The sequence below is a fragment of the Poromitra crassiceps genome, assembly GCF_964638095.1.
Source record: "Poromitra crassiceps genome assembly, chromosome: 18".
Lineage (NCBI taxonomy): Eukaryota > Metazoa > Chordata > Actinopteri > Beryciformes > Melamphaidae > Poromitra > Poromitra crassiceps.
In genome coordinates, this window is record NC_139636.1 from 27,806,444 (window position 1) to 27,827,487 (window position 21,044).

General features: G+C 46.4%; 1 protein-coding gene across 2 annotated transcripts in view; it reads right to left on the reverse strand.

The window, feature by feature from the left end:
* Nucleotides 1-21,044, reverse strand: part of mef2aa (myocyte enhancer factor 2aa) — an 89,251-nt gene that overhangs the window by 57,555 nt on the left and 10,652 nt on the right. For both annotated transcript variants that reach the window (XM_083654653.1, XM_083654654.1), the window contains exon 3: nucleotides 5,862-6,053. In XM_083654653.1, the coding sequence (XP_083510779.1) occupies nucleotides 5,862-5,915 (54 nt within the window). In that variant the 5' untranslated portion in view covers nucleotides 5,916-6,053. The remainder of the gene's footprint in view (nucleotides 1-5,861; nucleotides 6,054-21,044) is intronic.

The following is a 21,044-nucleotide window of genomic DNA, read 5'->3' on the forward strand; positions in this document are numbered from 1 at the left end:
CTAATGTGTAGCCTGTCCCTTCCCCATCACCCCCCCTCTTCACTAGGCTACACCAGCTAGCCTCTCTCTGCCCTATGCTACCATGCTAATGTGTAGCCTGTCCCTTCCCCATCACCCCCCTCTTCACTAGGCTACACCAGCTAGCCTCTCTCTGCCCTATGCTACCATGCTAATGTGTAGCCTGTCCCTTCCCCATCACCCCCTTCTTCACTAGGCTACACCAGCTAGCCTCTCTCTGCCCTATGCTACCATGCTAATGTATACCATGTCCCTTCCCCATCACCCCCTCTTCACTAGGCTACACCAGCTAGCCTCTCTCTGCCCTATGCTACCATGCTAATATGTAGCCTGTCCCTTCCCCATCACCCCCCCTCTTCACTAGGCTACACCAGCTAGCCTCTCTCTGCCCTATGCTACCACCAGGCTAATGTGTACCCTGTCCCTTCCCCATCACCCCCTCTTCACTAGGCTACACCAGCTAGCCTCTCTCTGCCCTATGCTACCATGCTAATGTGTAGCCTGTCCCTTCCCCATCACCCCCCCCCCCCCCCCACCCCCATCTTCACTAGGTGAAAGACCCTGCACACATGCTCAGAGAGAACAGTGCCACGGGCTTTGCTGTTGTTATTTTGTACTGTTCATCATTCCGAAACCGGCCACAGCATCGAGCCACAAAAGCTCTCCTCTCTTTCGGAAGGCTACATTTCATTGGGCCATCTGAGTCCACTGGCATAATCCTTCCTTCTAAATCATCTGCCAAGTTCTGCCTAATGAGACAAGTACTATGAGTGTGAGAGAGAGAGAGAATGAGACAAAAAAAATGAGAAACTGTGTGTGTGTGTGTGTGTGTGTGTGTGTGTGTGTGTGTGTGTGTGTGTGTGTGTGTGTGTGCGTGCGTGCGTGCGTGTGCGAGCGATCAAAAGAGGTAATAATTGTCATCTGAGGATAAATGCGGCCTTGCTCTGGGTGGGCAGAGAAGTGGGCGGGGCTACCAGAGTGCTTCTGTTGTCTGCTTGTTATCTAGCATTCATCTCTTACAAGGGTTTGCAATCAGTGTCAGTCTGGCTGACGATGCCTCTGTGCTCTAGGACCACTTAAGAGACTGGCTCTGACCACCCTGCAGTATGCATGAGAGGACCTCTGCTGCCTTCACAGTTCATACTGTACACACCTCTGGAAGGCCGCACCGCAGAGACACACACCTTTGTGTGAACATCAAGCTCTACAATAAGGTCTTATGATGCACGCAACTAGCTTGTTATCATATCATATGTGTCATTTTTGCACAATAACATACTCTGAATACTGCTGAATTATTAAAAACAAAATAACAAGTTACATTTTACTGATTTTACTGAGACATGGAGCAAGTCAAAATACAAAATAGAAAAGAAAATTTACCAAGTTCACTGGCTGTCCTAACTCTGCACTCACGGTTCCTGAAAGTTAATCCATTTGTTTTGATAGATTGTGCAATTACAGAGCTTCTCAGCCAGTGCCACACCGCATTATCAATCCTGAAAGGTTAACAGCCCATCCAAAGCACTTGCAGTGATAATGCGGGCAGCCCCCGCCCGCTGTCCCAACGCAACGTCCCGTATTGCAATATTATTTAATTAGCCCACTTAAGGCCTTCTTTGGCTTTAATGCTACGAGTGCGGATAGCTAGCAGCAGCGCAGCCGGGTAGATAAAGATTCAAATTGTCTCCCGACAACGGGGACCATATGCTAATGGCTATTCCCCCTTGGCTAAGAGCGCACCCCAGGGAGATGGTGCTGTGTGCTTCATGGCCCGTGGAAAAAAGATACACACGCATACATCACATTACACCAAAGCTTTATTTTAGCACAGTGGCCTATTGTCATAGCAGCTTCTCTGCTGAGCCAGCTAAACCCAACTAAACGCAGGCGGTAAGCTGTGCTCTGCTGATAAACTTCCCCACCAAATGATACAGTGAGACACTTCAGATCTGATGCCATCAAAGGATACAGTGAGACACTTCAGATCTGATGCGAACACTGGACTTTGAGAGACACATGAATAATAAGCCATGTCTCTCTTCACTGCTCCACTTTTCTGTGAAACAAAATGGCAACACTTTGTCCTCTGCTCACTTCCTACAGCCTACTGTACATGACACAGCATGGGTCATTTCAAGGGCTTAGGTTGCTCCAGAGCCGTGTAGATAGAAGAGTCCCGACATCTCCATTCACTCCAATGGACCAGTTTTTTACTCTCAAGAGTTCCAGGAAGTAAGGTCCTGGATTAAGCAGCACTGTCGAGTTGCAGCAAAATAGACCGTTTGTGTTGTACTCTGAAAGGGTTTTTTCCCCCCTTGAATGAAATTGTACATTATCAGCTTTATTTTAGCATGCAAAAGTAGCGTGAGACCCATTCGCATTTTGGTCCTCCGCTGATGCCACTCTCTCTCTAGAGGACACTAGGTTGCTCTACCTAGCAATCAGTGACGAGCTGATTTCATGTAAACCCCCACCCCCACCCCCAATGCCGTAGGTCATTGCCTACAGTGTACACATGTTACCTGCTTCAAATTCTGTTACATCCCCACACGGACATCTTGGTAGGAGAATAACAGGTGATTGTAATCAATGAACGGGTGATTACAATCACATGACACAAACAGCCAATGAGCCGTGTGTATTGTAGCACCATTATTGGTAGGAAAATGCGTGTGACACAGTGGGCAAGCCCACCCCCTTTCCCCTGAAAATGCGGAAGTCTTTGTTTAAGCTGTAATTCCTCGAATGTCCACTTGAGGCAGGACTCAGAAGTCCCGTCGTTCCTGTTAAAATGCCCCACTTTATAACAGTAATTAAACATCTTTACAGCCTGGACCGAAACACGGTTTTGGTCTATATAGCTAATTTCACCTTTTCATAACAACTGTAGGGCGGTAATTTTGTATATAACTCGTCCATTTTGATTAAAATAGATGATAAGAAAAGGGGGTGATTGACAGATCGCCTGTCCAGTGATCGCGCAGCTTGCTGATCACGGGCCAATAGCAGGCGGAGCTGCGGCTCACGTGAGGTGCGGGAGGACTCAACCCATTCCCTCCCGCTCTGCTGACGAAAAATCAAGATGGTGACGGCCAACGTTTCAACTCCAAACGGGAGACCAAGATCAATTGGATAGCTCTGTCCATATTATTTAGGTCAGTGCTGTGACATCCTGGGAATACTATGAATTGCCACCACCTGTCACAGCAGTCAGATTTCCCCTGCCAGTTCACTGAGTTCTGGTCGTAGAGTGATAAGACTAAGACCACTGGAATCTGTGGATTCCCAGTTTTCATTTGACATCTTGTTGGCAAACCAACAGAAAAAACACAACCATTACTGCGACCATACCATGGCAGTACTTTTGCGGAAATGGGGCATTTTTGGAAACAGGTAACATCTGTAGATACAGTACGAGCACTGTGCCCTCCTGTTTGGATCGCACCCAGAGCCAGGTGTTATACTGATAATTGGCCCATCGTGTGGGTTTTTGTCTAACAGTCGGGAGCCAGAGTAGCGATTGGCTAGCTGGTACCAGGCGCTATCATGTTATCACCCACAGGAGAGGAAGCACAACCTCCATTAGCGTTCTGTGTGCGCAGCAGAAAAGTTGTTCCACCTGTGAGGGAGAGTGCGAATGATATTTGGAGCGGGCGTGAACAAGATGCGTCCTATTTGGACCGGGCACAATGAACACATCTTCATTACGGGGGATATAATTCATCAAAAAGTACGCTCACTGTTTCTCAACTTAGCTCTGGACTCAAAGGGTGTTGTACACTGCAGCTAAAAAAGAAATGGATACACTCTTCCTACTATAGATACCCAAGACCGTTATTCTTGTTTCCTAACAGAGCCGGGGCTGTTTTGGACAGTGTTTGGCTGTTTAGGAGGTTATATTTAACCGGAGCAGACAGAGTGAATTCCAGCCTTCTCCCTCTCTGCGGCTAGCCAGAACCAGGCTAGCCGAGGCAGAGAAGGGTGCTGTGTGTCGCGCTGACCCACCCTGCAAAATGACAGGGTGCTGTGGGTGCCGTGGCCGCTCCTAATTACTAGCGAGCAGCTGCAAACACACAGGGGCTCCAGCCAGCGAGGGGCCCCGGCCACGCCGCCCAGGCCGGGTGGGACAAGCCCTGCAGTGTGGAGAGGCCACAGAGAGAGGCCCCGCTTTGCTGCTCTCCAGCCCTGGGTTCACTCCCACGCCATGGGGCCCCCACTGCAGCCCAGCGCTCCTGCTGCCTCATCAACTTCTCTGGCTGAAATTGCAGGGTGGCAGGGGAATCATGTCTGTAAATACAGCTACACTGACAATGAAATGTCACGGTCCCTGCTCCGGCTGCCTGGGGACTTTGGGCGGTGGAGGTTTGCCTGTTTAGATGCATGCACTCCATGACAGCTGCTGAACTCTGGCCCAAGACGCGGGGTAGCGGGAGGGGGGGGGGGGGGCGTAAACTTCAGACAGGTAGGCTGCAGTGCATACCTTTTACCAAGTAGACACAACATATAAAGATAGCATCTTTTGAACTAATTTGAGCTTCTCTTATTTGAGCATATGCATTATGTTTAGTCTGAATCTTATTTGAGCATGTCGTGGATTATTATGTTTATCTATCCAAAAATAAATAGTACTGAAAAACAAACTAGGGGGATTATATGTTGTCCGAGGCTGTAACATGATTACATGCTTGTCTTATTCTTATGTCATTTATAAAACCGTTAATATACTTAAAGAAATATTTTCTATATATGCGATATAAAGCTGGTTTTCACTAAGCCTGCTTATCATAAATTCCTATATTCTCGAATTCAGATCTTTTTTATCTTGTTTTTTATTTATTTTCTAGCAATTCCAATGATATTTGTGCATAACAAACCCTAAAATCCAAAATACATGTATTCCCTGTCACCTGTAGTGCTATTTATTCATCTATATGGTTTTGTGTTAGTTGCCTGGGTTTTGGAGATATCGGCCGCAGAGTTTCTGCCTTCTCTCCAATACAATGGAACTGGATGGCACTCGGCTTGTGGTGCTCAAAGTGCCAAAGAAATATATTTGATAAACAGCAATGTCTCTTTCCAGAAATCATGACCCTGTTACTCAAGATAATCCACAAACCTTGTTATGAGCAGTTTCATGGAGGAAGTATTTTCTTTTGACCGAACTACACCTGCTAACTGCTAGCTAGTTCTTACATGAGACTGCAAAAGAAAATAGATCCTACATGAAACTACTCACAACAAAGTCTGTGCATTATCTTGAGTAACCGGGTCATGATTTCTGGAAAGAGACAATGCTGTTGAGTTTTTCGAATTAATTTTTTTATTCCATTTCCATTGTATTCAAGAGAAGGCAGACATCTCTGGGGCCGATATCTCCAAAACTCAGGCAACTATCCCCAAATTATATAGATGGTTAAAAATAGCACTACAGGTGAGAGGAAAAATATGTATTTTGAATTTTAGGGTGAGCTGTCCCTTTAAGGCCAATCCTGTTTAGCCTTATTTAGACCATTAGGAGCACCTCTGTTTGTGTGTGTGTGTGTGTGTGTGTGTGTGTGTGTGTGTGTGTGTGTGTGTGTGTGTGTGTGTGTGTGTGCGCGTGCGTGCGTGCGCGTGCGTGCGCGTGCGTGCGTGCGCGTGCGTGCGTGCGCGTGCGTGTGTGTGCGCGTGCGTGTGTGTTTGTGTGCGTGTTTGTGTGTGTGCGTGCGTGCGCGTGCGTGTGTGTGCGCGTGCGTGTGTTTGTGTGCGTGTGTGTGTGTGTGCGTGCGTGCGCGTGCGTGTGTGTGTGCGCGCGTGTGTTTGTGTGTGTGTGTGTGTGTGTGAATTCTGACAACACTGACCTGCCTGTTCCTTTCATCCATGATCCTGGTGATCTGTATCTTCTTCCGCCCCATGGCCGCGTCCTGTCCGCTCTCTCTGACACCTCGACAATATCAGAAAATCAACAAGCTTTCTTCCTTCACTCTCTAGCACATTGTACAACACCCTCACTTCTCTTGGCTCGCTCGCTCGTCACTCGACCACGCCGCAATCTGCAAGAAGACAAGGGGAGAGAGAGAGAGAGAGAGAGAGAGAGAGAGAGAGAGAGACAGAGAGAGAGAGAGAGAGAGAGAGAGAGAGTTAACATGACAGTCAATAATGTCTCCTTAAGCACATCAAAGCATCGAACAGTGTGTTCTGTTCTCAGACACATTGAGAGAAAGGGTGAGACCCACATGATAGGTCCCTGTCTCCCCTGTTGCACTTGAGTGAACGGGAGAAGGCTTCAGACGCATCGCAGAGGCGCACTTTCATTTCATTTGCTTCATTTAGATGTTCTCTCAAGACATGGAGGTAGAAAAACAAGAGCTATAACAGTACTTTCTTGAGCCAGCGATGGGGTCAAAGTTGAATCCAAATGAAGTCTTGGCGATGGGCGCAACGATCATCGCCGCAAAGATGCCACATCGCCCGTCGCTGGAAGTATAAACATTATATCGTTGCCACCGGCGATGGAATATGATCATGGTCGGACTCGGGACCACCATAAATCGCTGTACTATAAACTGCCCTTTACAGGACTACAGTTTATAGACCTGCTGAGCACAATTTACACACTTCATTTCATGCGGAAGACAAGAAATATGTTTTCTAAAATGATTCAAATGATCAAAACATCTATTCAACAATTATTGGTATACTTCTATTATTGGTATATAGATCTTTACATTTTTGTTAATGCGATTGGACTAATTTGACCTATAATAAAGACTTGCAAACTAAAGCCAACTTCTCCCTTCTACTGCTTTGCAGAGACTGAGCAGCAAGCAACATGTCCTAGCTCTTCTTGAAGCGAGCCACCCTGATGCCAGCTTTGCTTTGAAGATGACGAAGAGAGCACCCAGTGTGGGGCTTGACAGTAGCTGAAATCCCCGGGTGCCGGAGGTGCAGGAGGGGGTGTATTCCCACCTGAGCCGGTAACCTGGCCACTGCTTCAGACCAAGCTGCTCCCAGGGGACAACTAACTCTGGTCCTGTCTCTGCTGCTCTGCGAGAAGACACATCACCCACCTCCTCCCCAGAGGAGCATCCATCACGTACACACCCAGCAAATAGAAAACGTCTAAACAACTACATTTCCCCCATGAGCACAAATGTAGAGAGGTTAACAACTCAGTAGTCACCACGGGCCGTTATAGATGCAGTCAGCAGTTGTGAGCTGAAGAAGCCAAGGGCCGAATTGGCAGCGAGAATGAAAATGAACAGTTCCACTGCCACACAGTCATTATGGGTTACAGATGGACTGGCATTATGGTTGTCTGGCTGTCTGAATCGGGGCTCCACTGCAGGCAAACTTGACTGAGATCACCTAGCCTGCTGCCCACGCACGGCTGTCTGGGCCAGGAAAGCAACCGCCCGAACCCCCGCAAAGAATTTCCCTAAACCACATCACAACAGGACCCGAGAGAATGACAGTGTTTTTGTTCATCCTGTCTGTGTGTGTGTGTGTGTGTGGGGGGGGGGGGGGGGGGGGGGGGGGGGGAGGGGTGCATCATGCATGTGTGTGTAAGCAAGCATCCAGTAGTGACATGTCTGTCTTATCTATTTCTCGAAAACGCTACACTCATTTTACAACTTACAATAAAACTGTATGGGAGAGAATGCAGAGAATAACATACACACACAGTCACACAAACACTCGCACATGCGCACGGCACACAAGCGCATAGGCTTTTGTTTTGTGTGAGCTGTCACAGTCTACAGGCATAGACTGTGACAGTCTACAGGCATAGACTGTGACAGTCTACAGGCATAGACTGTGACAGTCTACAGGCATAGACTGTGACAGTCTACAGGCATAGACTGTGACAGTCTACAGGCATAGACTGTGACAGTCTACAGGCATAGACTGTGGCAGTCTACAGGCATAGACTGTGACAGTCTACAGGCATAGACTGTGACAGTCTACAGGCATAGACTGTGACAGTCTACAGACATAGACTGTGTCAGTCTACAGGCATAGACTGTGTCAGTCTACAGGCATAGACTGTGACAGTCTACAGGCATAGACTGTGACAGTCTACAGGCATAGACTGTGACAGTCTACAGGCATAGACTGTGACAGTCTACAGGCGTAGACTGTGACAGTCTATAGGCATAGACTGTGACAGTCTACAGGCATAGACTGTGACAGTCTACAGGCATAGACTGTGACAGTCTACTGGCATAGACTGTGACAGTCTACAGGCATAGACTGTGACAGTCTACAGGCATAGACTGTGTCATGACAGTCTACAGACATAGACTGTGGCAGTCTACAGGCATAGACTGTCACAGTCTACAGGCATAGACTGTGTCATGACAGTCTACAGGCATAGACTGTGACAGTCTACAGGCATAGACTGTGACAGTCTACAGGCATAGACTGTGACAGTCTACAGGCATAGACTGTGACAGTCTACAGGCATAGACTGTGTCATGACAGTCTACAGACATAGACTGTGGCAGTCTACAGACATAGACTGTGACAGTCTATAGGCATAGACTGTGGCAGTCTATAGGCATAGACTGTGACAGTCTATAGGCATAGACTGTGGCAGTCTACAGGCATAGACTGTGACAGTCTACAGGCATAGACTGTCACAGTCTACAGGCATAGACTGTGACAGTCTACAGGCATAGACTGTGACAGTCTATAGGCATAGACTGTGACAGTCTACAGACATAGACTGTGACAGTCTATAGGCATAGACTGTGGCAGTCTACAGGCATAGACTGTGACAGTCTACAGGCATAGACTGTGACAGTCTACAGGCATAGACTGTGTCATGACAGTCTACAGACATAGACTGTGGCAGTCTACAGGCATAGACTGTGACAGTCTATAGGCATAGACTGTGACAGTCTACAGGCATAGACTGTGACAGTCTACAGGCATAGACTGTGACAGTCTACAGGCATAGACTGTGTCATGACAGTCTACAGACATAGACTGTGGCAGTCTACAGACATAGACTGTGACAGTCTATAGGCATAGACTGTGGCAGTCTACAGGCATAGACTGTGACAGTCTATAGGCATAGACTGTGGCAGTCTACAGGCATAGACTGTGACAGTCTATAGGCATAGACTGTGTCATGACAGTCTACAGGCATAGATTGTGACAGTCTACTGGCATAGACTGTGTCATTGCATTTCTCATACACAAATATGAAATGACAAGCTGAGAGGGTCCCCAGACAGGTGTGCTGCTTTCTGTGCTCTCAACTTACTGGCCACACTCCAGAAACATTCGTCAAAAGTGATAATATCTTACTGATAATACTATAATTTTGAGAATTTGAAAGATCAAGTCTAAATGTCATACCCACTATACACTGTGGCTGTTTGTATCACACCGCGTTATATGGAAATTGTAAAAACAAAAAATACAAACTTTCAACATTAACAACAAAGTGGCAGACTTTCAATGAATTGAGTATCTTTCTACACTGCAGTAATTGTACTGTCTTAGGGCCTGTGTCCACCTAGCGTCTTTTCATCAGCTCCGGCGTCTATTTTCAGTTGTTTCCAATGGGGGGAGAGCCTATGCGAGCGCACACGGACGTCTATAGAAAGTGTGCAGCGCCCAGCGTCTATTTTCACAGCGCTCCGGCGTTTTTGTGCGCCGGCTCCCAGCGGAGAATAATTTTACTTTTCAGAAAGACGCTGGTGTCGGGTGCTCCTTTTCTGGCAACTAATCGTATGGAGAAACTATCGCAACAGAGACAGAAAGGCTCAATTGTGGGAGCAGATTGGCTAGACACTTAATATTTCTGGTGAGTGTTGTGCTTACTGCTTTTAATAGCGTAGCCTACCTGTGTTGTTAGCTTGCTAGCCATCAGCTATCAAGCTACTACCGCACTGAACTAACGTTAGTTTCAGACTGCTTCCTTGTATATTGTGCGCTGGGATCAGCGTTCCCAAGCGCACTCCCAGCGTTTAACGTCGGAAAAAGACGCTAGGTGGACACAGTACACGTCATTTTGTAGATTATGCAACTGCAGCGATTCACACCACTACCCACACAGACATGCCAGGAGGTCAGATGACAAACAAACACTATGTCTAAATAAATGTACTAAAATAGATGTTTGTTGGAAGTTGGAATTTCTACAACAGTACATGTTTGATGTGTGATGCTCTGACTTCTCTGGAGCGTAAGAAACGGACAGAGTAACTGTTCAAGGCCTGAATCATGTGCTTTGTGTGTGTGTGTGTGTGTGTGTGTGTGTGTGTGTGTGTGTGTGTGAGAGAGAGAGAGAGAGAGAGAGAGAGAGAGCGAGAAAAACTGAAGCTACAGGCCATCTGGATATCTGGGTGTGTACACACATGGATCATACCACCGATCCCACCGCACTAGTCCCACTCCGCTACGTGCATGTTGTCCCGAGCGGGTCTCACGTCAACAAAGATAGACAGAAGAATAACAGTTCAATCCTTTCAAACGTGTTTGTATTGTAGGTACAACAGCGCACCACGCCGTACAACAGTATCTCATCACATACTCTTTGAAAAAGACCTTGATACGCTACACCTGGTCCACGTTGATAGAAAACAGGCCAGCACTTCTGAAAGCTGCTTACCAAACATTTGTACCACAGAGATCAATGCACAGAGAATATATGTCTCTCCATAGGAGCGACAACATCAGCTTGACATCCAAATCAATACGACATGTCCAACAGAGTAAGCAAAGTGAAACCACGCCTTTACTCAGGAGGACCCCTCCACAAAACACACATATCATGTTGGAATATTATGAGAGACTGAGCGTTATGCAGTGTCGGGGACTAGTTAACTACTACATGTAGTTACATTACTACACAATTTGCAGTAGTTGGGTGGTAGTTTTACTACATTCAAAATTCAAATTTCACTAGCTTATTAAGTCGTGAACTACTTTGGGTCATGCTGACTCCAGTGGGAAGAGACCTACCACCACAAATAGTCCTGTTTGTTACTACTGTCGTAACTGTGCATTTACTATTACTACTTAAATATGCTCTTACTTATTATAGTTGTTAATGGTATCATTGTTAGTGCCATTACTGTGCCTCTCTCTCTCTCTCTCTCTCTCTCTCTTTATTCACAGTATTCTCATCACGTGCCATACAATATGGCACAATGCCAAAGCTCATTGACATGGTTGTCATTTAATGAGAATCACCTGCCGTGCTATTTGATTAAAGTATCTAAGTATGTATGTGGTTTGCGACAAAGATGTCTGCGATCTAATACTTTGAATTTCCCTAGGAATTTTGGATTTTCCTGATTCCACCTCAACAATTGCTCTCTATCCTCGATTGGTCTGCCCGAGTCCACCAAATCAAACACAGCTACACTTTACTCAGTGTCAATTCAGTTGTACCTCGGTGTAACAATATGAGAGTCTAGACTCAGCTTGTGATAATTTCCCATGATGTAAATTAGTTTGGATGTATTTAAACTACTTTTTGAAAGTGACAAGCTACTTTTTTTTTTAGAGTACAGTGTGATGTAGTTTAACTACTTTTCATTGTGATGTAGCGGTTTGGTAAACTACATTTTTTTCCTTCAATATTGTATTTTCAATTTTTTATAGAACAGTACACAAAACAACAGACAAATAGGCTCAGACACAGGAAAATAAAATAAAGAAAACACATACAAACATCATCAACATTCAATATTACAACGTGGTGCTACCAGCCACATAAGGTGCTTATGTGCTTATAAGAGATGCACATGGGATCCCACGCAAGGGGCCCATGAGAAACCAGCCGGGCGAGTCACCCGTCACCCCTAACCTCATCGAGGTAGGCTAGAAACGGGTCCCAGATAGTTAGACATTTTTTAAGTGCGTTTGTTCTCAAGAACCTGAGGCCTTCCCAAAAGCGCTAATTTAGCGTTCGCGCTCGTTTAACGCCGTGCGCAATGCAAATTGGGGGCGGACACAAGCGCATGCCTGTGATAATTGTACTGGGCATTGGCTGCCACAAGCCAAAGCAAACATTTCAGCGCTAAAATGTGGTGATAGATGGCATTATGCTATCGTCAGCAGCGCGCAATTACTTTGCGCTAAGAGCTTTGAAAAGGACCTCTTACGCGCAAATACCTCTCTGCGCTGGGTGCGCTGCACGGAGATTACGGCTGCGCTCCCAGCACAGAGAGGTATTTACGCGTGGATATGTCATTACGCACAGCCTTGCCACGCCAAGACATCAAATTATGCTGCTAAAATTGGGTATTAGCAGATAATTCAGTGAGGCAATCAACTATAACTCACTGAGAAACTTGTATCACATCGCAAAGAGGGAAATTAATTGAGAAAATGTGTTGGACAATGGACATAGGCTATTTACCTTCATAACCCGAAGGGTCGTTGGCACCACAGACGATCTGTCAATAAGCTCTCTCCATCTCTCTCTGTCCTCGCACGAGTGAGTACACTCTATTAGGCATGGAGAGAATTACAGCATATTGCATGCCTCGCGCAAACAGTCATTGCAAGACGGGAATCTGATTGGTTTTGATTGACATAATGCCCAGCCTTGCCTGGCCACGCCTGTGACTAATTCTGGTAGTTAAGACCGCCCAAATCCCGTTTGCGCAGGCATTTTGGGGCGCAGATGATTTTGGGACGGCTGTAATTTGCTCTTGCGACACGTGGCGTGAACATTTGCGCACCCCTCCGAGAATTGCATCCCCAACATAATTCGGGGCTGTTTTAACTTAGCAATCAGGGAGGTCTCGTCTACCAGACAATTATATCACTTATAAACAGATACATTTCTGTATAAATGATTACAAGTAAGCTCCCGTGAGGTGGGGATGCTTTTTTTTTTTTTTACTGCTGGGCGGGGGAGCAAAACTCGGCAGAACACCTGGCAGACCGCGCAAGGCGGACTGCTATCTTCCCATGCCTTAATAAAGGGCATGGTGCAGGTTGGAGACCACATTGCATTAATATGTGGATTTGGGGGAAAAAAAACTTTTTTTCAATCAGACATAGCTGCGTTTAGACTAGTTTTTGTAACCAGCAGGGGGCACTGGTCCATTTCATGGAACTATCTTTTGTGATGTCACAGGGATGCAAAATAGTCACCTTTAGGTGACAGTCACATTTTTCAGCCCAAAATATGAGGATTTCTGAGTGGTTTTATGTCTGCCCTGGTATCTGTCACCTTTTTTCACTCTCCATGACTTTGCATCCCTGTGTCAGCCCGAGCAGAACATTCTCCTCTTGTGATGTCACTCCTGTTGTTATGTCACACGCCCATTTATAAAATGCCACCTTTTCCTCCATATTTATACTGTGGGGGCCTGTGTGTGTGTGTGTGGGGGGGGATCTTTGTCTTTTTGGAGTGTTTTCACTGTAATCATGAGCCCAAAATGTCAATTCAGATTTTCTTTTAACCTGCACCATGCTCTTTAAGGCACGCGCAAACACGTGCGCAAGCGCTATTAGGGGATAGCGCCTGCCGGAAGATAGAGCCCACAGTCTCTTCATCCGTATAACAGAGAGCATGTCCGTCAACCACAATTGGAAAAGGAGGTGAAGAGGGGGACTTCCATTCCTTCAGAATGAGTTTTTTTGGCAACAGTTGTCCCCAGTGTCAGAGACTGTTGCACAGCTGTAGGGAAGTTCAGAGAGGACTCCGAGCAGCCGAAGATGGCGAGTTCTGCCTCCGGCTGAAGGGCTATTTTGTAGGCCTTAGAGTACCAGTCAAATATTTTGGCCCAGAATCCCGTCAGTGAAGGGCAGAACCAGAAGGCATGAGCCCTCAGACACCTGACACACAGTGGTGAGTAAACTACATTTTTAAACTAGTTTCCCCACTGGCGCTATGATGGATCCTGACCAGAGCCGCTCCCAACCTCCCTGCCGTGGTGTGAGCGGAGGCCCTGTCTGTCTGTCTGTCTGTCTGTCTGTCTGTCTGTCTGTCTGTCTGTGTCTCTCTGTCTGTCTGTCTGTCTGTCTCTCTGTGTCTCTGTCTGTCTCTCTGTCTGCCTGTCTGTCTGTCTCTCTGTCTCTCTGTCTGTCTGTCTCTCTGTCTGTCTGTCTGTCTGTCTGTCTGTCTGTCTCCCTGTCTGTCTGTCTGTCTGTCTGTCTCCTCTGCCTCCCTAAAGATGGAGCTCTGAGAGCCAGGGGGACTTTGTGACAGGGCTGGCCCTTTCACACTCAATAAAACATGCTCAGTTCTCAGTGTAATGAGTGAATCCAGCAGCACATCCTCCTCCCCTCTCACAGTAAAGCCTGTGGAAGCTGCACACAGCCACAGTGGAGACGCATTACATCCTCAACGCTTGTCCTATATCAAAGAAAACACGCTCCCTGCTTCACCTTATGAACAGCAAATGAAGCCAGTGTTGTTCTAATCAAGCTGGACGTATGTCATTAAAACTGAGCAGAATTGAAAGTCTAAAATCTTATTAAGTCTAGTATAAACTAAATGTACAGTCAAAAGCTATTTGCAAATCTAGCCTATCTGACCTGTTATAAAGAAGACCACTACGCACTATGTGCTTCGTGCGTCTCTTTGACGGTGATGGACAGCAGCCAAAGTCCTGAGCGTAGCCATGACAGTTGATCCTTCCTGTGTGAGGCAGCTTCAGCCCCCGGTATCCCACCGCAGGCCGTGGGCAGACAAGACTCAACTTCCTGCCTCTCCACTTCCTGTTATTCAGGACCCTTCTGCGTGCCCCCCCTCCGCGTGGGGGTGGGGGTGGGGGTGGGGGGTGGGGGTGGGGGGTGGGGGGTGGGCGTGGGCGTGGGCGTGGGCGTGGGAGGGGCTGGAGAGAGAGAGAGAGAGAGGGAACGGGGGGGAGAAGAAAGGGAGGGAGTGGGACCCGCCTTGGGGAACAACCCTCCCCTCTGATCCTTCGCCTTATTACCTTCCTGACTGGTAAAGTCTGAGACTAAACAACAACAGAAGCTCATCTCCGGTGTGGGGGCGTGGCTTGGCTTCTGTGTGTGGGGGCGTGGCTTGGCTTCTGTGTGTGGGGGCGTGGCTTGGCTTCTGTGTGTGGGGGCGTGGCTTGGCTTCTTCTGTGTGCTTATTATTATGTTGACTTGAAGGATCATTACAGCGCGCAGGACGACATGTGCACACGTGCTGCTGCACTCAGACACTCGCCTCACAATTAGGAGGCAGAGGCCTTTTTGCTTGTTATGGTGCTGAGCTGATAATGACTTCAAACACTCCCCCCGGTTACACAAGGAGGTTATCACAGCCCTTTCCCTACATGAAACACCATGCTTATTATGAGGAAGACAAAACAATATGTCCAACGCCATCTGAACACCTTGTCATCTGAGGAGGCACGTTGACATCAGAGTCCTCTGAAATAATCCACGGTAACATTGGCAACTGTGTCAAAGTGAAAGTGTCAGCGCATGGCCCGGTTCTGATGATCAGCCCCTGGCCACACTGAGGACGGGAAGCAGCAAAAAGTAGCCTAAAACCTCCAGCACTACCCATTGATTTCAATGGAGCCCTGACCATCAGTGCACTATAGGAAATTAACCTCCATCTCTCTTTGTTCTTGCTTGGATGGGGTGGTGCGCGGCTACCTGCACACGGGGCTGTTGGCCTGCCTGGGGGGGAGTGGAGGCGAGCCAGCCCTCACACGCGTGCGTGCGCTCCCTGGCTGGTCCTTTGTGAGCGCTGGCTTATCTCCCTCTCCAGCAGTGAGAACCCACCAGCATCACTGGTGTGAATGTCTCCTGATGCTAATCTGACACACGGCTGATCCCTCAACAAGCACTTTCTCCTCTTCTCACCACTCCACATCATCTCTTTCTTTCTTTCTTTCTTTCTTTCTTTCTTTCTTTCTTTCTTTCTTTCTTTCTCTTTCCTAATTTTCTCTCTCTCAATGCACACTGTACATTCCTTCACCTCAGTTTCCAAGGCAACTAATGAGATATAATTAATAAGATCTTATCACGGCGGCACGTGAACAAAAAAAAAGTGAGAAAGAGGGAAACGTATAGAGAGAGAGAGAGAGAGAGAGAGAGAGAGAGAGAGAGGTGGGGTCGTCTGCAAAAACACAGACCTTCTGCAGCACATCTTCTCCCTGTCTTTGCTTGGGGTGATGTTATTTCACCAGACAAGCACATTTAAATGACAGGTTAAAATGATCATGATTATGAATACCATAACAGTGTTAAAGGAAACACATAGGCCTGTCTGATTCTCAAGTGAACGAGCTTTATAGGTGGCATTTCTAGGTAAGAAGTTGTAATTAGGCTGTCTGAAACCAGTTTGATACATAAGTTCACTGAATTTGCAACCTTTCTAGGTAGCTGGTTATGGATCATTTTCGAGGAACCATACCATGCACACTTTGGTGGGTTAGGGTATCCCATGATACCTTGCGACCCTTACAACCGACGAAGAAGAACGAAGCGAGCCCAAGCGAGCCTCTAATGGCGACGCCCACAAAGCCGACCGCATCAGAAAAAAGTGAAACAATGTTGGCTAAATAACAAACATATTTCACTTTCTTTTCGTTTTTCTTCTAGGATAGTCAATAACGTCAGCCTTTACTTAAATTTAGTGCAGTCAGATGTTTGTACGGTGTCAAGGAAAGTCACTTTTGAACAATAGTAGGAAGCATCTTACCTGACGGTGTTCTGGACAGCAGCCACTAGTTAGGTTGCTAATATAACTAACGTTAGAGAACTCGCTCCGCCCGCCCCAAAGCAGGACTACACAGCCAGGATGATAGCACCATTGCAAACCTTCAAGTGTAAGTGGAGTTCGTTTTAACTGTGCTTTATTAAATGATAAGCTGTCATTACTTCCCATTTGTAGCGTTTGTAACATTTTCGTTCGCTGGGTTTTACGCTTTTAATTTGAAGGCGGAAAGGGGAAATGGTGTATTCGTAGATTGAATTGACACTGGTCTGTCAATTCTATCAGTTCATATGTACCATTTCCCTTTTTCGCCTTCAAATTAAAAGTGTTCACGGTGTTCACTTCCTGTGAAGCCTCAACCTTTCTGGGTTATAAAAGTAGTATAACGTTAGAGAAAACAGCCCCCCAGCCATGCCGTTTTATACAAATTTATTGCCAAATGCTTTGGGATTCAACTTGACCAATCTTGGTCAGAAAAAATCTTGTATATTCAATGGAAACAGCACCAGTGCGACCTGCCGCGTGCAATGCTACCTTCAAGCATGAGGACGTCTGAAACGAATTATTTTTCATCCACCTATATTAAAATTAGTTACCTAATTAATCAAGTATCTAGTTAGGTAGCTAGGTGATAGGAGCTCACTTGAGTTACAGACAGACCCATAATGTCACAAAAGGAAACCTGCAGGCCAAAAACCAAAATAGTCCGACGCTATAATTGAGATTGGTTTATATTAAATACGATTGCTTGTAGATTTAGAGCAATGTAGGAAGAATGTTGTTGTGGGCCGTTCCTGTCTTATGTCATCAAGTAATGTTTTCTCCTCATATTAAATCAGACTGAATTTAACTCAATCAGGTGAGATAGCAAAATCGTGTTCAAGAGGAGACTGTGACCTGCACAGTAAGGGACCGTCACAAAAGCCAGCAGTTAGAGCCTGGCACTGAAATGGCAGCCAGGCAGGCAGGCAGTGAGCGGTTAATCTGCCCTGATGACGGCTAGCTCAGTCCAACTCTCCACTGACCCAGCTGTAATCCCACATTGGATCAATGCAAGTTCAAACAATCCTCCGTGCTGCTAGCTAGCACCTTGCCTGGGCTGCATGGAGGATGAGGCTTGCTAGCACCTTGCCTGGGCTGGGCTGCATGGTGCTGGAGAGGAGACAGGGACCGGGAGACAGAAAGCTACTTATCACCTCCAAAATGACATCAATAGGAAGAAGGAAAGCCCCACAGGATGAACCTGCTCTTGTATCTCAGCGAGAGAAGGTGTTTCACACTAGGCCACATTATGCTAAGGGCTGAATGAAGGAAATGATGTTGCTCCTGAAGATAAATACTGGACATGTCCTATCTCCAGAGCAGGAATGATGATGGCTGGCTGCTATATCAGCCAACAGCCATCAGATGCTGACAGCAGTACCAGACAGACATCCTCCATCTCACTCTCACACACAGTACTGTCGGGGGGATGAGAGGACTACGCAAGGTGACTTTGACTAAGTGCCTTGGGGTTCCATGAGAAAAACGCCATTGACATTACATTAATTTCATGTCTCTTTTTTAACTGACTTAGCGCCGCCATGGAGTCCTGGTGGATAGCGAGGGGGGTGAAACTAACAGACATATGTCTCTGGCTTCAGGGGCACAGGGACACCTAAAGGCCGGGAAGACAACAGCAGTGACAAATAGCTGACGAGATCAACGATCAACTTTTTTTTGCCGTTTCCTTACTGTAACGTTCATTCAACAACAGAGACGTTCAGCAGCAGCAGCAGCAGCGCAGAGTAAATGTTAACGTTTCCACTGCACACTGTTTGTATTTGATACATGTAGTTGCTACTGTGTGTGCGTGTGTGTGTGTGTCTGTACACAGAGAGAGAGAAAGTGAAAGAGAGACAGAGTCAAACAGAGAAGAGTGGGGGAGAGAGAGAGAGAGAGAGAGAGAGAGAGAGAGAGAGGCAGCATGACTGTGTGTTAACTATGTGGAAAGATGTAAAGGGGGAAACAGACTAAGAGAAGCGCCACGCGCCCGCGCCGTCCCACCTCTGTGGTAGTGTGTGCGCCGTGCGGTAGCACAGCGTTGTAACATAATTACTGCTGGGACACTTCTATTCCCAATGATCCATTTGCGTCAGTCAGGTTTTCGAGCGCAGCCAATGAATGGATTCTCAGTTTCTCAAGGATAAAGAGATGACCCTCTCTCCTAACGCTTATATCCATTTCATGTAGGAAAGGCTACTCTCTCCTCCTCCTTCCCGAGGTAAATCCCCCGATGCATATTTGAGTGAAACTTTTATGAACAAAGAAAAAAATGATGATAACTTCCTTGATGCAAGAGGGTAGGGTGATGAATTATGTCTCATTAAAAATGAATGTGCTCAACAACTAAGACATCATAGATGTACAGTACAGCTGCTCTAGTGTACAGTTTCAAAACGTTGAGTCTACAGTTATGCCTCTTTCATATTTCCACAGGGCGGTACCATCGAGTGGGCCAGTCTACAGTTATTCCTCTTTCATATTTCCACAGGGCGGTGCCATGGAGTGGGCCAGTTGTTGCTATATTATTGTTACCACCATGAGACTAGCATCTCTAATTAATGAGCCTTTTGACCCTTGTATGTAAACCACTATGTTGTGATATCCTCCTACCCTGCTAGAATGAAGGAAACTGTTTGTCGTCCTCTCTGTCTGAATCCAAGATGTTTATGGGCCTTTTCCCTGCATTTCCTACATATGGGATGATTTACAACATCATCATCAGTGATGTCATAGGCCCTTCACAATAAGAGTTCAACACACACGTCACACAGCCCTTCACAATAAAAGTCGTGCACACACTTCACACAGCCCACATCGGGGTTGGCCAATCAAACTCAAACTGGCAGGGACTAACGAAGGTGATTTTTCCATTTTCCCAAATTGAAGCTGTTTATAGCATTTTTGCCACTTTTGGCAAGGCTGCACGGAGTTGTGGTGCTCGCATCCGCGGCTATGGAGTAGTATCACTAAAATGCAATTGACAGACTAATGGCCAACTACTCACTTCATATTAACACCGTTTGCGTAACAAACTACATCTCTGGCCAAAGCCCTCCATCACCAGCATTCCTTATGACAGTATGTCAGTTTAAACAAGTCAATCTCTTGACGCGGCGATGTCACGTCAGTATTCAACATTCTTTATGGATGAACACTTCCTCTCTCACACTTTGCTCTAACGTCCTGCTGATGAGCTTACATGTGGCGTATCTATGTGAGCTAGGTTTTATTCACAATACACACCATTTTCATTCATCCGTGAAATCCTTTACTTTCTATTGGAGAGACATGAATGCATTTTTTTCTAAATCGTTCCCTCCCTCACACTCACACGCACGCACACGCACAGCACACACATACAAACACACATACAAAACACACACACGTGCGCACACAAACACACAGACACAAAGTACGCACACGCACAGCACACACATACAAAAACACATACAAACACACACACACATGTGCGCGCGCGCACACACACACACACACACACACACAGACACAAAGTAATGTATGCATGATCGTTGAGGTTTAAGAATTTGCATAGCAATATTTCGTGGTGCTATAGTCTGATACGGTATGAGTCCGTGTGTCCATTTGCATGGTTGTCCATCATCACGTGGACTTCTCACCAGGGAACAATAATAATGCCAGCAGCACCGAGGGGGGCGGCAGTCCACCCCCCCCCCCCTCCCCCCCTCCCCTGCGAGCTGTGTTAAGTGGCATGGCGGTCTTTTGAAGTTACGCAGACCGCAAACTCAGAAATGGTAAACAGCCAAGATGAATCAAGATCTTCCTCCTGGGGGAATCGACAGTGTAAGGATATTAGGGACGGCACGTTCACCCCAAACTCCTCGCCTCTCTGAAGACACCCAGGATCCAGATAAGACACACTGAGATCCCAGATACTTAATTCTCCCTCAAATATGTTGTTTGATCATCAGCACGCAGATTTAACTAAATAAACAAGTGAGTGAAAAACAACATTTTTTGATATGCACGGCGGCAGCAGCCTATATTGTTTAGGATTGTGGTTACTGCGTACGAATGGCGGGTGCTTCTTTTACATGTAATGGAAAAAAAAATCTAAAAGGCTTAGAATAAATATTTGATTTTCTCTTCCCATTTTTATCTTCCACTCGATCCCTCTTTCCCACAGTGTTCCGTTACATAAAAGGTTTATGCAATCCAAGCAGCAAGGATGGCCATGACTCAGAACAACGGTGGAAGAAGGACTAGCATCGATTTCGTTTTTTGTAGCTTTTTCGATTTTTTATTTCATTTGTTACATTTTTAGGTTATAAAATGAGTCTATCGATAATCCCACACAGGC